This window comes from Phoca vitulina, unplaced genomic scaffold, assembly GCF_004348235.1.
Source record: "Phoca vitulina isolate PV1807 unplaced genomic scaffold, GSC_HSeal_1.0 scaffold75, whole genome shotgun sequence".
Taxonomy (NCBI): domain Eukaryota; kingdom Metazoa; phylum Chordata; class Mammalia; order Carnivora; family Phocidae; genus Phoca; species Phoca vitulina.
The window spans coordinates 3486345-3504426 of NW_022589778.1; the positions used below are offsets into that span (position 1 = coordinate 3486345).

At 37.0% G+C, this 18082-nt stretch overlaps 1 protein-coding gene and 1 pseudogene across 1 annotated transcript in view; both read left to right on the forward strand.

The window, feature by feature from the left end:
* The window catches only part of TUSC1 (tumor suppressor candidate 1), a 47995-nt gene extending 45871 nt beyond the window's left edge, over positions 1-2124 (forward strand). Inside the window, exon 2 of the mRNA XM_032393667.1 lies at positions 230-2124. Coding sequence (XP_032249558.1) covers positions 230-1119 — 890 coding nt within the window. The 3' untranslated portion in view covers positions 1120-2124. The remainder of the gene's footprint in view (positions 1-229) is intronic.
* Positions 2125-17168: 15044 nt separating this feature from the next.
* Positions 17169-17875, forward strand: LOC116625251 (annotated as a pseudogene).
* The last annotated feature ends 207 nt before the right edge of the window (positions 17876-18082 follow it).

Below are 18082 nucleotides of genomic sequence, written 5' to 3' on the forward strand. Positions count from 1 at the left end.
CTTTTCACCTTGCTCACATGTCTGTCTCAGAACTTACTATTTTATTATTATTATTTGCTTTGAGATTGTCGTGTAAGGAGAAAGGTAACCACTGGTGGTTGCGCCGGATTGCAGGGCGAGGCCGGCTGGTTCCTGCAGTGCCCAGGCCTGCACGGAAGCGCCCAGCGCCCGGCAGAACCCAGCTGAGGATACACGCTTTTCCCTCCCTCTCTGCCAGAGGGCTGAGCAGCAAAGCGCTCCCCGGGGGCATTGTGTGTGAGCTGGCCGCAGATCGCAGGCCCAGGGGGGCAGCTCCACCACAGGAGACAAGACACGCCTCAGACCGGGCAAATTCCCGGCCCCCTCTGGCCCCAAGCCAGCAGCCGCCGCCCGCCACCTCTTCTCCTCCTCCGCTGTGGCCCCGGCCGCCCTGCCGGGCCCCGAAGTCGTCCGCGCCTCGGCGCCGGCCCCTCGGCCCACGGCGCTGGCGGCGCGGTTGGGACAGGACCGATGTGGCGCATGCGTGGTGGCGCCACCAGGCGCGGGAGCTGCGGCGGTGGGGACGGCGTTGGGGACAGCCGCGGGCAGGGCCATCCCGGCCGGGCTCGTGGGGGTGGCGGCATCGGCGGCGGCGTGGGCTGGCGAGGCCGTGCGGGCGGCGCCCGACAGCAGCTGGAGGAGCGGTTCGCCGACCTGGCTGCGAGCCACCTGGAGGCCATCCGCGCGCGGGACGAGCGGGACCGGCAGAACGCGCGGCTGCGCGAAGAGAACGCCCGGCTGCGGCTTGAAAACCGGCGGCTGAAGCGCGAGAACCGCAGTCTCTTCCGTCAGGCTTTGCGGCTTCCCGGCGAGGCTGGCGACGGGGCAGCCGCAGAGGCGGCCAGGGCCACCCCGGGCCCCGAGGAGGCCAGCACGAACCGGAGGGCGAGAGGCAGCGGCCTCGAGGACGAGCCAGGCAGCCCCAGGGCCCTGAGGGCCCGGCTCGAGAAGCTGGAGGCCATGTACCGCCGGGCCCTGCTGCAGCTGCACCTCGAGCAGCGGGGGCCGCGCCCGCGTGGCGATAAGGATGAGCCGCCTTTGCGCGCACCCGAGTCAGGCCTGCGCGCCCCGGACTCAGAGCCCTCCGAGCCCTGGCTGTAGCCCGAGGCCGCGGCCGGGGAGAGGCGGGGCCTCGCGCGGCCCCTCCTTCTCCGCTCGCCGCTCCCCCATCTAGCAATGCCCTGGGCCCACCGCCGCAGGACTGGACCACTGCGCCCTCCGCCTTCCGCCCCGCACCTCCCAGGGGGGCTTGGGGGGGTCGGCTGAGGTTGAGAGCTTGCCGGGCCCTCTGGATCCGCCACAGTGCAGAGCACCTGCCTCTTGCCCCTGCTGGTTTCCATGGGTTGAGGCCTAGAAACGGAGGGGCGGGTTTTACAACAGCAAGAAATGGGTGCCAGTCAACACTTCCTAATGCCTGAACTTTTCAGGGTGTTGTGAGGACCTCTTCTATTTTTTTTTTTCTTCCTGTTTTGGTTCTTTGAGGAATGAATAATGCATTTTGAGTTGGTTGAATTTGTTGTTCATTCTTCAGTCCCCTAAAACCTCCAGCCATTATCTCTTACATGGTCAACATATGCTTTTATGAGTCAGTATTACTTGGATATCTTATAAAGTACCACCTTTTTAGTAAAAAGGTAATATTTATTACTTAGGAACTCTATGTCTGCTCCCTGCTCCAGTCCTTAAACATCTAATACATTGATTTGTTTACCCCCAGGAAATTTTAAAAATATCTGCCTATAAGTGATCCTTTAAATTGGTAAATAAATCTGATGCATTAAAAATAACCTAGAAACATCCCATGACTATTCTTTGAAGTGTGTTACATTTTTACACATGTTTAAGAAATATACATGACATGTATAAATTTTACATGTTTTATATTTGACTTTAGTTATTCTTTGTAAGCTACCATTTTCGCTTAATGTAAGTGATCGTTTTAAATAATTAGTCTAAATACTATTTCATTATTTTTATTACATTTTAGGTATTAGAGCATAGTCAGTGCACAGCTACTTTGCCTTCTTTTGTTTAATAATTTTTAAGAAATTATGAATTATTTGTATATCAGAAGTATCCAAACAGTGATTTAAGTCTCAGTTGTGGTTTCACTGGCAAAAAAAAAAAAAAAAAAAAAAAAAAAGTGGTTGATTTCAACAGCGAATGTTCTAAAATCACTTTTTTGCATTTTACTGAGTAGGCACTTTTGCCGACTAAGTAAAGAGGATACCATTGTACCTCATAAAAATCACGGGTATAATATAGTGTTTAAGTGATGGAAAATATCAGTTGAAGAAAAAAATATAAGTTTTTGCTAGAGCTAGAAATTATTTCATAAGTTAGAGATTTTGTTTTATTTGTGACATATTCCAAAAGTTTCAAATATATTACATATATTACAAAAAAGGTACCAGGGAAAGTAGTTTTGTGATTTTTCTGTTCCTGGGTTTTTGTTTTTTTTTTTTAAGATTTTATTTATTTATTTGACAGAGAGAGACAAAGCAAGAGAAGGAACACAAGCAGGGGGAGTGGGAGAGGGAGAAGCAGACTCTCGCTGAACAGGGAGCCCAATGCGGGGCTCGATCCCAGGACCCGGGATTATAAAGGGAGCGAAAGGCAGATGCTCAACAAATGAGCCACCCAAGTGAACCTGTTCCTGGGTTTTGAAGACACCTTGTGCATTTTGCCTAAAGGTACTTGATATTTGGTTGTAAATATTTAAATCTTCCCCTCTGACCGAAAAATATAAGAAGAATCTTGGTGAGGATAATTAGGTATATGGAAAGTATTTCTATCAGCTTTACTTAATTTGTAATAGTGAAAGAAAGAAAACAGTTTTAGGAGGCAGTAGGAACTGAAGAATAGGAAAAGAGCCTATCAGCCGTACTGCTACTTAACTGTAACTTTGGGTTTAAATTAGTTAATCTTTCCAAGCCTTAGTTTTCTCATCATTAAAATGAGCACAACCTCTACCTCAAAATATAAAAATTTTATTGAGATGTTATATGTAGAATCCCTGCATCAAAGTATGTGGTCTATCAATGAGAATTACACTCTAAAATGTGAAAGTCATAAATGCATATTTTACTGACACTTTGCTTTCTGTATTTTGCTCCTATATGACTCTATATTAGCAGAGAAATATATTCTTTGAAAGAGTTGACATTTTTCACTCCTTACAAATAAATAGAGGAGGTAAAACCCTATATAATAAGGGAATAATGCATCAAAATTTGCCACATGTGTCAAAATTGGGAATCTTCAACAAGCAAGCAAAATACTTAGTTTACATAGTTTTTATGCACCTTTTGTCTTAAAATCATGTACAATGTAAGTATGTGAGAAAAAAATTGTAAAGGAATGAGGCACACATACACAAAAGTGAGGACAACTTTTAAGCGTAATTCCTGAAAAAAATTCTGAAACCAAAATGTCCCAGAAGATGGGTTAAGGCTAATATATTTCAACTTTGTTGAAATTCTCTGCTGATAACTGATAAAGCATCATGTAATAATATAAAAGATGTTTGTGATATCAAAATATATGCCTGTTAAAGAAGTGGGTCAAGTTGATTTTAGAAAAGTTTGATGTAGGATCTATTTTGATCTAAAATAAACCAAAACTTTAGATCATCATACCTTGACATTTTATTTTCATAATTTGTTGTTGTGCAATGAAGAGGGCTTATAATTTATAGAAATAAGCAATAAAAATATGCCATGTTAGCAAACAAATTTAGTGAGAACAATTGGCATTTTTAAACACCATTTTCTATGGCTGCTATTCACAAAACCATACTTTATCTTTTCCTCTATAAAAACATATATATAAGTCAAAGCAATATGGAATGAGTATGTATGTACATCATAGAACAAGTTATCCTTGCTAAACTTCTTGAACATATTTATAATATTTATAACATATTAGAAGAATACTGGAAAACATTTTTTGTCTCATTTAGTCTTAGACGTAGGTTTGTCAGTTTAGGAGTATTGCCATGATGAAAATAATACCAAATTTTTAAATAAATTGAATGATCAGTACATACTAAATAATTACTAGTGTGATTTTGATGCCACTGCCAAAATATCATTCTCTGTTTTGCTAAAAGGAACAGATTTTCACTGAGAATTTGTCACAAAATCTTCATATATGAATGACACAATTTATTAATCTTTCTGTTTAGCTATTAATCATTACAAATTCTCATTTTCTACTATAAACTTGCTTTTTTGAAATATATCTTATCCATCTGATATAGACAGTATATGCATATATTTATGCACTGGAAATAATGGACCAAGGAAGGACTTAGATAATAACCACTTCTGACTTTATAAGGATTAATCATGCTCAAATTTCAAATTTTAAGCTTAAATAAGATTTTCATCTCTCAATGATCAGAATTAAACTGCATTGTGTTTAGTGTATAGCAGATTTTGCTTGTAAAATTCATGTTGAGAATCTACTTTGTTCATCTACATGTTCAGAATTTAATCTTTGCTTATTTCATGATAACTTATTAGTAAGACAGTCCTTTTGTATACCCAAACTCTCAGACATCTGTCATGCTTTAGAGAAAATTTGAGAAGGGACAACAGTGAGTTTGTTGGTGCTTGATTCTTGTCCGAATGATAAGCATTCTACTAAAAAACTAAGCTCTTTGAAGGAGAAATTTGAACAACAATCTATCTCCTATTTCATACTTGGGACTGATAAAAGTTTTCCTTGGCCTTTCATTTTTCCAGGTCTCCTCACTTTATCTTTGATTTTAGAATTTTAAACATATAAACTATTGTATTTTTTTAAATTTATTTTTATTTTTTTTAATTTGTATTGTAAACTTAATGGATCTGCCTTTAGTTATGGTGAAAACTGTTGCTAAGAACCAAGAAATCCAACAATTCATTGACAATTAAAAACAGTGGAAAATTCCTTTTTCTCTGTTACAAAATACGTTTGATTCAGGGGCTTCAGGATGTCAGGAATCTTTGCTCCACATGGTCATCCAGGGTCTCAGAACCTGTTATAATGTTCCTCTGTCTTACACTTGGTCATTGTTTCATGTGCATGGTAGAAATAGGTTACTTCTAGATCCAGCTTTCAGCATAGGGTCAAGAGAAAGAAAACTTGGAAGAGCTTTGCCCAGATTTGAAAATAACATAAATTCCCCTGGACACATTCTGTTGGAAAAACTTCATCATATTACCCATTTAACTTCAAAGGAGGCTGAGAAATATAGTCAAGCTGTAGAGCTTTTGCCTATAATTTCATTATTATAGAAGACTGAGAGAACAGATTTTAGTGGACAACCCCCTTAAAAGAGGCTGACATCTGCTTAAATTTTTTAAAGAACTTCTATATCCTCGTATAGCATTTTTGAAACTATGTAATTTAAAATAGAAATATTGTGGGATTGCTTTATTGATTGAAAGAAGTCCAACCTTTTCATTCCCCTCTGTACCATCCTTACAGTGCAAAACAGAAGATATTGTTTGAAATAAGCAAGGAAATACAGCTATTACATTTTACATAGGAAATCCTTATAAATTATGAATTATCCCCGAATAGTGTATATGTCATAAAAAAAACACAGTTTTAAGAGCCTATACTTGGTAAACATTATTTCATATGTAAATCTAGATTTATAACTTGAGGGGGAAATGTTTCTGTTCATCTTGTTTCTTATATAATAGCATTCCACAACTTTTAGAGCTGAAACATACCTTGGAAAGTTTCAGCCTAGCATCCTTCAGACTCTTTTGTCAACAATTTAACAACTTGAGCAAGCTATGTACATATAGCACTCCATAACTTAGAGTAAGTGCATCACAATTCTAGGTAATATTATCCTCTCCTGTTTATGAATAAGGAAACTAATGAACAAAGACTATGAATAACTTTTCCAAGGTCAAAAAGAAAAATTTATTTAACAAATTTAATTGATATATAATTGACATATAACATTGTATTAGTTTTAGGACAGACATAATTTGATGTATGTATGTATTGCAAAACGATAACAATAAGTTAACGTAACAACCACACGTAGCTACAATTTTTTTCCCTTGTGATAAGAACTTTTAAGATCTACTCTCAGGAACTTTCAGATCTACAATATAGTATTGTTAACTATAGTTACCCCACTGTACATTATATTCCAGGACTTATTCAAATAAGCTATTGTAATGGTTTTAATAAGAATGCTTCTGGCTTTCTCTATTAAGCATGATATGATTGTCCAGTAGTTCCCTAATTTTGCACTCTTTATCATGGCCATGGTTATACTTATTCCATAAGAAGATTTTGTTGTTTGTGTTGCAGTACAGTTTAAATAACATTGGAGTTATATGTTCCTTTAAGTTTTTGTAAATTTTACGTGTGGGATTCTTGGGGACATATGGATAGATTATTTTGGGAAGGCAGGGTAGATACATTGAAAATTTTGCCTACTTACTTGATGGAAATGTATCTCTTTACAAACACAGCCCAAGGATACTAAAGGAAAATATTTATATTCCTTGGTCAGAAGAGAGGTTCTCCCTCTGACTTGCTAAACACAGAAAGAAAGCATAGAGTCCCATTTCCTTTGGCAGCTGTCATGCGATCATAAGAATGGCTGTACAGAGAGATGGAAGAAACCTCTTTCTTGATGTCATCATTGCTGCTCTGGTTGTCATGCCTGGGGTCTGTCCTACATATGGACCTTCAGTTACATGTGAAAATACATTTCCTTATTGTTTAAGGCAGTTTGAGTTAGGGCATTTAAAAAGTAGAGGTCACAATTGAATCCTATACAAGAATGAACATTACAGTGACACACCAAAATACAGGTTTCTCACAAACACAATGTTGAGGAAAAGAAGCCAAACACAAACGAACATAAAATGGACAAAATAATATCTATATATATTTAGACTTGTATAAATTAAACAAGAAAAAAAAATCATCCCAGTTCAGAAAAGGGCAAATGACTTAATATATCTTTTTTATTAGAGAAAAGCTAAATATCCCAACTAACATATGGACAGATTTTCAAATTAACAGTAATATTAAACTAAACTTTTGTGTCCTATCTCTTGTATTGTGTAACTGACTCAGCATTTGCCTAATGGCAAAAGCACAGTATCCGAGGACCTTTGGTTCTCACTTTCTGTAAAGTGAGCGTTGAGGAATGCCAATTTGTTTTAGTTCAGAGTATACATTGGGTATGTACTGTTGACTAATAATCTTCAAAACAGGGTAGGCAGGTAAAAAATCTCAGATTTTCAATTTACATTTATTTTAATCTCATCCTTTTAAAACTTTTTGTGTATGTTCTAGAATGTTCTTAGTATAGTAAATGATACACAAATTTTTGTATATACTCAAAAATGTTTTACAGATCCCATACTACACTGGGAATCACCTCAGTTGCAGGATTTCTCATTTATTAGCTTTGGACCTTAATCTCTTTATTACTTAATCTCTTTAGTACACAATTTTTTTCAAATATAATAATTGAGTAATAAAATATATCCAAATATGTATCAGAGTTAGACTTGTTATAAGACTTCAATTAGATATTATATATGAACTTGGATTTTATGCTTTAAAATATAACCAAAGTAAAAAAAAATTATTTCTGAATGATAATTTCTTCATGTCCCTTGGCTTTGGGGACATAACAAAAAGTCATTAAAATTATTTTAGATTTTTGACTCATGTTATCTTCCCAACTAATTCTTAAGGTTGAGGATTAATTTCTCAGAATTTTGGGGGTGTATATATCTTTTTTTGGCCTTTGACATATTTGGAGAACTCAGGGCAGGTTTGTATCTGTCAGGTATAAGAAAGCTACCAAATTAACCTGAAAATCCTAACGGGTATATTACTGAATGTATGTGCTTCACAACATTTTCTGAGGATAAAAACACTTCTGTGCTTATAATAAGGCACATCAGTACTACTAATAACTCTAAGACATGAAAATATCTGACTGTGAAGTTGATTATGTACTCAGGCAGAAAGCTGTAATAAAAACTTCTCTGAATCCACTCTCCTTCTGTAATGTTTCTCCCCCATATTGTTGATGCAGATGTTGAGTTTTTTCAAAAAATGCAAAATAATTAGACCTGAGAACTCCTTTTAGCTAAAAAGAATCCTTCCCCATTTTTACTAAACCAATATATTTCAGTGAAATAAGTTCTACGAGTTATTCTTCTGAAGCTGAGATTCAGCAGCATAAAAAGGAAGTCAAGTAAAAATAAAATGTCCAAACATAGCTCCAGATATCAAACATTTGTCTTCTAGATCCACTTTCCATCCTTCTCCACCCTGCTCCCTATCACATTATTAGCCTCCTTTCATCCTTGTGTTCCAGGGTAAGGTTGGCTTCTTGTTGGATTTTGGCTGTTGGGAAATACAAGCATGAGATCAGAAGGAGGAAATAGTGTTAGCTCTGAATTTCCTATGGGCTACTTACATCCTTCTACCAAAGGTCACTGCTCCTATAAGTTTGCCCTGTCTGTAGGTTCTGATAAATGCTCTAGTCCCTCACCGCTTCTGGCCAAGGGGTGGTGAAGTTCTCCATGGCAGGTATTACTAGCTTCAGGGTACTTCTGTCTCCTAAACTATATCCAAGCTTTCATAAATGGCCTTTTATTAAACTATTTTATTAAACTATTACCCATCTTTACTGTGGGGACACAGATTGATTCAATGTACAAACAGTGACTACTAATATTGATATTGATTATATGTTTTAGGTTTAGGGTTTTGTGGTGTTGTTTTGTTTGTTTGTTTTGTTTTGTTTTTTTGTGGGTCCTGAATTTATGACCCTGAGATCAAGACCTGAGTTGAGATCCAGAGTCAGACTCTTAACCAAATGAGCCACCCAGGTGCCCCAGCATGCTTTAGTTTTTATTATATTTAATGCATTTTGAAGATTCCATTGAGCAAAGGAGATCATCTCAAAATTTGATCTTTAGTTAATTTAGTTTGATGTTTTCTTGATTTAACTAACTAAAAATGCACATATGCAAATTAGGTTTTTTAAAATTTTATTTTATTATGTTAATCATCATACATTACATCATTAGTTTTTGATGTAGTGTTCCATGATTCATTGTTTGTGCATAACACCCAGTGCTCCATGCAGAACGTGCCTTCTTTAATACCCATCAGCAGGCTAACCCATCCTCCCACCCCCCCTCCCCTCTAGAACCCTCAGTTTGTTTCTCAGAGTCTATAGTCTCTCATGGTTCATCCCTCCCTCTGATTTCCCCCCCTTCATTTTTCCCTTCCTACTATATTCTTCTTCTTTTTTTTAACATATAATGTATTATTTGTTTCAGAGGTACAGGTCTGTGATTCAACAGTCTTACACAATTCACAGTGCTCACCATAGCACATACCCTCCCCAATGTCTATCACCCAGCCACCCCAGTCCTCCCATCCCCCACCACTCCAGCAACCCTCAGTTTGTTTCCTGAGATTAAGAATTCCTCATATCAGTGAGATCATATGATACATGCCTTTCTCTGATTGACTTATTTCACTTAGCATAATACCCTCTAGTTCCATCCATGTCGTTACAAATGGCAAGATTTCGTGTGTGTGTTTTTTTTTTTTTGATGGCTGCATAATATTCCATTGTATATATATACCACTTCTTCTTTATCCATTCATCTGTTGACGGACATCTTGGCTCTTCCCATAGTTTGCTATTGTGGACATTGCTGCTATTAACATTGGGGTGCATGTACCCCTTCGGATCACTACATTTGTATCTTTGGGGTAAATACCCAGTAGTGCAATTGCTGGGTCGTAGGGAGGCTCTATTTTCAACTTTTTGAGGAACCTCCATCCTGTTTTCCAGAGTGGCTGCACCAGCTTGCATTCCCACCAACAGTGTAGGAGGGTTCCCCTTTCTCCGCATCCCCGCCAACATCTGTCATTTCCTGACTTGTTAATTTTAGCCATTCTGACTGGTGTGAGGTGGTATCTCATTGAGGTTTTGATTTGGATTTCCCTGATGCTGAGTGATGTTGAGCACTTTTTCATGTGTCTGTTGGCCATTTGGATGTCTTCTTTGGAAAAATGTCTGTTCATGTCTTCTGCCCATTTCTTGATTGGATTCTTTGTTCTTTGGGTGTTGAGTTTGATAAGTTCTTTATAGATTTTGGATACTAGCCCTTTATCTGATATGTCATTTGCCAATATCTTCTCCCATTCTGTCGATTGTCTTTTGGTTTTGTTGCCTGTTTCCTTTGCTGTGCAAAAGCTTTTTATCTTGATGAAGTCCCAATAGTTCATTTTTGCCCTTGCTTCCCTCGCCTTTGGTGATGTTTCTAGGAAGAAGTTGCTGCAGCTGAGGTAGAGCAAATAAGGTTTTGACAATTAGAAAGATACTAAGTATATATTACCTCTTAATAGGGTTTCCTTTAATTTGTATCTCAAGTGATTCAATACTATTCAACAGATATTTATTATTTTAATAACTCTTTGGCATAAAATCTCTGACCATTGGTAATACAATCTATGAGATCATTTCTTCTTTTGAAATGATTAACATCCAATCAAGATGCAGATATATCATGTAAAAGAGGAAGAACATTCCAAACTAGGAAGAAGATTCACATGACGTGTTATTTGAGCTGATTCTTAAAAACAAGTAGAGGATCGGGTAGATGGGTCTCCTGGGATAATTATTTAAGACTAAGGGAAGCTGAGAAAGGGATATGACTAGGGATGTACAGGGAATGCTCTAGGAACTGAGACTGTAATATGACTGAAGTGAAGGTATATAGGATTATTGTAAATTTGAATAAAATAGACTAGGGTCAAATAGTGGAAGGTCCTAAATTCCAAACAAAATTTAATCTTTCACTGGAGAAAAATTAAAGTTCTTTTAGCAGATGATTGATTTAGAATTATGAAGTATCTCATGTCATAATCAGATACAGTTTCTTTTTTAAAGATTTTATTTATTTATTTGGCAGAGAGACATAGCAAGAGAGGGAACACAAGCAGGGGGAGTGGGAGAGGGAGAAGCAGGCTTCCCGCGGAGCAGGGAGCCTGATGTGGGGCTCAATCCCAGGACCCTGTGACCATGACCTGAGCCGAAGGCAGATGCTTAATGACTGAGCCACCCAGGCGCCCCATAATCAGATACAGTTTTAAGAGAGATTCCACAAGCAGCAGATAATCAGAGGACAGGTGAAGCTGGAGGTAGGAATGCAGGAAAGAAATTAGAGCCATGGTTCGGTTAAGAAGTAATAAGGCTTTAACACAATAAAAACTGTTGGAAAAGAATATGTTTCTTAATTTGTTTTCTCTGAAAGCAGAGCCTGTGACAAGGCAGTTAATTCAGATGACATAGTCATGGGAGAAACATGTAGAGTTATAAGAGAAAAAGACCAAAGAATGAACTTAAACAAATGCATATATTCAAAGAATTGACAAGGCCAACAAAGGAAATTGAAAGAGTAGGGTAGAAATGTAAGGAGAAATCTAGGAAATTGTAAATCCTGAAGACCCAGGGAAGACTGATTTGATATAAGAAAGAAGTTAAGCAAGATGTGATAGAGTCCAAATAAAAATGGTCCAATTTTTCATTCATCCCTGTAGCTCTCATCTTTGTAACATAACTTTGCAATTCCACCTGCAAACACATGGAATTTATTTCTCTACCTTGTTGTTACTTGTTTTAGCTAATGGAATACAACAGAAATGACAATATGGTGGTCTTGTGTATAGGACTCAAAAGACCATGCATGCTGCTATACTTTCTTGGAATCCTACTGTTACCATATGAATTCCTCTAACTCCAGCTAACAGCCAGCGAACTATCCTTCACCAGCCAGTTCCAAGACATCCAGTCAGCTGATCACATAGATTTAAGCAAGTTCTTTACAGCTCAACTCAACCAGGCCCAAATCAGCAGAACCAGTGACAAGTAAATTTGTGATCAACACTTACTGGTTATTTTAGGTTACTAGGTTTGGGGGTAGTTTATTGTGTATAAATGGATAGCTGATACAGAGAGAAAACATTGCAGAAGCAAGTTTAGAGAAGAATGGTAAGAGACAAGCTGTTAGATTATAAGCTGTTGAGGAGTTACCAGGAATTGGGCAGTGGATATTTTTTAAATAAATATCTTCTTCAAGAGAACAGAGTTGGAAAAGTTGCTGAAGGTATTATTATTTTTATCATGTGTATAGAATGGATTTGACTATGTTTTAGGGAGACAAGAAAAATCTAATGGAAAGTGAGATGAACAGGCCAATGAAAGAAGATATAATTGAGGTAACACATTCTCAAGAATGGGTGAGCTCAAATGCATGCATGATTAGAACAGTCTGGTAAAGTAATAGGTTAATTTTTTTAAAGAGATAAGGAGAAAAGGGCAGGTGATGATAAAGAGAAAGAATTAGGTTGGAGAGGAATAGATTGAGTGAGGTCAGGTCTTTTCCATGAAGCAATAAAATCATCTTTTGAATCAAGTTAGCTGATTTTCTCTTCTAAAAGTAAAATTTCAAACATTGATGAAAGATATTTAAAATATAGTCAATTGAGGGAGGAAGCAAAGAATGGTTGAGTGGTTCTGAGAGCTCTGAGAGTGGTTCTGTGAATTTGGATATCAAGAAACACACTAGAAATCACATTGGACAGGAGGAGGAAGTATATGCAAGAAATAACTGAAAGATGCACAAGAGAACTTTTTTATTTCTAAAGTTGGATTTCACTAAGCAGTCTTATTGGTAAGTCAATTCTGATTTTCTATTTGTTGTATATCTTAAATTAATCCTGTTACAATAAGTAGAATTAATATAGATCATGCAGGTGCAGAGTTAAAAATTTTATAATTTTGGAGTCTTGGCAATGTGTGTGTGTCGCGTGGAAGGGAGAGACAACGTAGAGACTTTGCAACCAGGATTAGTGTTGGGAGAAGAAATATAAGATATTATTAAGAAATTAAAGAAAACAGTGCCCTTGTTTGCTTACCAGGCTTGACAACAGGATCAACAGAAGCTGATGAGAAAAAGTGCCTGGGTCCTTTGTGTAGAGCCAGAAATCTATTGATATCTCCAAGATGCTGGTCAGAGAGAGATGTTGATAAGGCAAAAAGAATGGGATGAAGGTACATTTATACAAGAAAGGAAGACTGGATTTTTATGGCAACCTCTCAGGAATTATTTTCTTAGACCTGTGGTCAGAAAAATCAATTGGACTCGATATCTTTACTTACAGCATAGTAACATCAACTCATAGAATTGTTGACAAAATCAAATGAGATGAGTGTACATGAAAGTGCATTGAAAATCTAAAACCCCATACGAATGAAAAGGATTTGCTGAAGCCAAAGGCAACAATATTTAAGATAACTTTTATTAAAATTGATTTTTAAATGATACAAGGAATAAGCTTTATATATTGCTTTAACATAACTGGTTCTGTCTCAAAATGATCAAAACAATTAATCCAAAATGTTTGTCATAGGAGATTAAAATAATACCCTGAGTGTTACATGTTATAAAATTTGTGGATATGCTCTTTCATTCTGTGTATTCAACAGTTACCTAAGAAACCTGAATTCAATTACTTCTAACTCCACCAGCCTTCTGTATCTTACTGCTTCTATTATGCAATGTTTATATGAACTGTTTTTCTTATCATTTTTTGTGCCACTTGAAAGTAAGTCCTTCATGATGAGAATTATTTGCTCTGTTGGGTGACATGGATATTTATAGAGCATAAAGCCAGTTGACACATAATTTTTGAACATTGATATGTTCCCCTTGTTATCTTAAGTAGAGAAGGAAAGAACATAATTCACCCTAATGGTTTTTACTCTAGTATTATGGAGCTCAGGTCTCCATGAACATACACAAGAGGTGAGAGATTTAAAAAATGATTCATTATTTTATTAACAAAACTAACATTCACCTGTGAAATATATGTTGAGTGCCTGCCCTGTGACAGGCGATGTGCTATGTGCTAGTTGACATCCAAATAGAATCCGGTCACTACCTTGGAAAGCTTACAAGAAATGAAGGAAGAAAAGTATCTTTTTTAAAAATCAACTTAATTTGTTTTTTTTCTTTTACAACATTTCTTTTCAAGTTCTGGTCCAGATTAATTGGGAGGACAAGATGAAAAGTGTTTATACCGAGAGAGATAATGGAATAGTGGGATGGGCAGGTGGTCGTGAATCCCTGTTACTGAGTCTTTGTAGTTGATGTGCACAAAGCTGTCTTCCTCCATTCAATTCTCCTGAGCTGTATAACTTCTCACCAACTCATTTAATTTTAGAGATAATTTAAAAGCGAATATTCCACAAATGTAGAAAAAATAGCATCTTTGATAAATGTTGCTGGGAAAGCTGGATGGTTACATGTGAAAGGATAAAATTGGATGATTTTACCTTATGCCATATACAAAAATCAACTCAAAAGGGCTTAAAGACTTAAACATAAGTTCTGAAAATCTTAAAACTCCTAGAAGAAAATATGGGGAAAATCTTCTTGACGTTGGCCTTGGCATTGATTTCTTGGATATGACCCCAACAGCGCAGGCAACAAAAGCAAAAATACATGAGTAAGATTACGTTAAACTAAAAAGCTTTTGCATATCAAAATAAACCACCAGCAAAATGAAAGGGCAACCCTATGGAATGGGAGAAGATATTTGTAAGCCATATACCTGATAAAGGGCTAATGTCTAAAATATATAAGGACTTCCTAAACTCAACAGAAAACAGTAAGTAAATAAAACAATCTGATTGAAAAATGGGCAAAGAACTTGAATAGACATTTCTCCAAAGAAGACATACAAATGGCCAATATGTATATAAAAAGGTGCTTAATATTACTATTCATCAGTGAAATGCAAATGAAAACCACAATGAGATGCCTCCTCACACCTGCTAGGATGGCTATCATGATAGATACATAGATAGATAAATAGATAGATGATAGATAGATGATAGAGATAGATGATAGATGATAGATAGATAGACAGATAGATAGATATAACAAGTGTTGGTGGAAAAGAACAGGGGACCCTTGTGCTGTAATGGTGGAAGTGTTGTAAACTGGTGTAGGCACTATGGAAAACAGTATGGAGTTTCCTCAAAAAATTAAAAGTAGAACTACCATATGATTCAGCAATCCCACTTTGGGTATGTATATCCAAAGGAATTGAAATCATGATGTCAAAGATATATCTGAACTCCCATATTCATTGCAACATTATTCCCAATAGTTAAGACACGGAAGCAACCTAAATATTCTCGATGCCTGAATGGATAAAGAAAATGCAATATATATCATATTCATACTAGAATATTATTCAGTCTTTAAAAAGAAGGAAATCCTGCCATTTGTGACAACATGGATGAACCTGGAGAACATTATACTAAGTTGCCAGATACAGAAGGACAAATACTACATGATACTAATTAGATGCAGAATCTAAAAAGAGTCAAACTCATAGCAGCAGGGAGTAGAATGCTGGTTGCCAAGGGCTGAGGGGGAGGGAAATAGGGAGATTTGAGTCAAACAGTACAAAGTCTCAGTTACATAAGATGAGTAAGTCCTAGAGATCTGCTATACAGCATAGTGCCTATTGTTAACAGTACTGTATTGCTTACTTAAAACTTTGCCAGAAGTGCAGATCTTATGCTAAGTGTTTCTATCACAAAAAACTAAAAAGGTCAGTAAAGAAAACTTCTGGAGGTGAGGAATATGTGTATGACATAGCTTGGTGATGGTTTCACGGGTGTATACTTATTTCCAAACTTATCAAGTTGTATACATTAAATATGTGCAGGTTTCTCTATGTCCATCATACCTCAATTAAGTAGTTTCAAAAAAGTCCTTGCTCTTAGAAGATTTCAGTGAAGTAACTATATATTTTTGAAGGGTGACATTACATAAAGTAAGCTCAGGTGTTTGGCTTGATTGTAAGTTCTCTAAGGCAAGAATAGTATCTTATTCATCTTATATCCCCAATAAATACCTAGAATATTATAAGTAATAAATAATTATTTTTGACTTTAAAAAAAAAAAAGTGAAGATTTCTGAACTGAATGGAAACAGGTTATTTTTCTTTTCTTCCAAAAAGGTATTTTGAAAGAAAAGAGATGAGTTTTCCTAAAGATGCATCTAATTGTTTGGCAATAATTTGTGGTCCTTCAAAAATAGGACTAATTATCATCATGTAGGCAGGGAAACTTAGGTGGCAATTTGTAATTTTTAGCAGCTTTTTACTTGCAGCATTTTAAAGTTGCCACAGCAGGAGGTAAAGTACAAAATCATGTTTATTTGAATAGAAATATTTAAAATGCTACATTATGGAATCACTGAAACAGAGTTCAGAGGAAATAAATGTATCTGTCCTCTGTTTATGTTATTTAAACTTCATATGTATTCCACATAATGGTGATTGGGATTTTGGTTCCCGTAATAGCCTCTTAAATGTATGTGCATCTTAAATTGATAGTCTCTTACAGATATAGTCTAATACACTGGCCAGTATGGTAGCCCCTAGCCAGCGGTGGCTGTTGAGTATTTGAGTAGTCTGAATTGAGATGTGCTGTAAGTGTAAAACAGACGCTGGCTTTAAAATACTTAGAAAAAAAGAAAATAGCATGTTAATAATTTTTATATTGCATATTGAAATCATAACACCTTTTGATAAATTGGGTTAAATAAAATCTCTTAATAAAATTGATTTTATCGATTTCTTTTACTTAATGTGGCTAAAAAAAGTTTAAAAACACACATGTGGCTTACCTTATACTTCTATTGAACAGTACTGTCTAGTAAGCACAGACTACAGTGGGATTATTTTTATCCCCTTTAGAATACCATTTTCTATTACAGGAGCCTTAGATTAATAGTGATTTTATAAACCCTAGCTTAGGTTTGTACTCAACTTCTCATTTACTAAATTCATGAGCTCCATTTTAAAAGAGCTGCTGGTAAACAGCTCAACACTGTCCTGCAGTATATTTTATATATCAAAAATTTATATATTACAGTTGCTTGCAAAAAGATTTTGCCAAAGCTCACCACAAAATATATTTAAGCTCAATAGTTAACAAATAAAGTCAAATAAGAAACAAAAGAAGATAGAGGAAGAACAGGTATCATTCCGAGATAAAAATGTTTACAGTAATTAATCAGTTAGCTCAAACTTTCTTGCAAGAAGTAAAAGAAGACATACCAACATCTTCTTGGCCTTATGGTAGAGTAAAGTCAAAATTTGGAATCATTCATTCTTAGAAACTGAACTTCTTGTAAGGTAGCTTGTAAATCTTTCTGTAGGATGGCAGGGCATGGGACAGGGAGAAGCAGAAAAACCCTGGGAGGTGAGGAAAATCGGAACACCTTAACAGTATATTTCTGCTGCATCTAGTTATCTCACTGATGACCCTGCTTATATGGCCTTAGTTGCACATTTGCCTCTTTGTTCTGAAATAATGGTGACATGCATACCAGCAAGAGACCTCTTCATCAAATTCCATAGAGTATTTGAAAAATCAGTGGTGAAAATCTTCAACAATACTATGAGTGACCAATAAATATAAGGATTGATTTGATCAAAACATAACCAAACCAAAGCAAACCAAAAACATAACCACCAGCTTCTGGTGGCAGGTTCTGGGGAAGGGGCGGCAGGTGCCACATCCACCCATGAAGGTGGCAGGAGGATGCCTCTGAAGCAGCAGGCCAAACAGATGGACGAGAAAAGGCATTCAAGCAGAAACAGAAAGAGGAGCAAAAGAAACTCAAGGAGCTGAAAGCGAAGGCCATGCGCGGGGAAGGGCCTCCGGGCCACAGGCGGGATTAAGAAATCCGGCCAAAAGTAAGCTGTTCCTTGTGTTCGAGGAAATGATGATCCTTAATTCCATTCCTGTTTAAACATCTGGATTCCCTGTCACAACATCTGTTGCCACCTACAGCTAGAATGGAGTGTTGTCCTAGATCTTGTACATTTAAGAATAAACTTTTGTTAAAGAAATAACCATTCATAAAAAAAAAAAAACATAACTTGAAGTCCATTAAAGGTTTAAGCA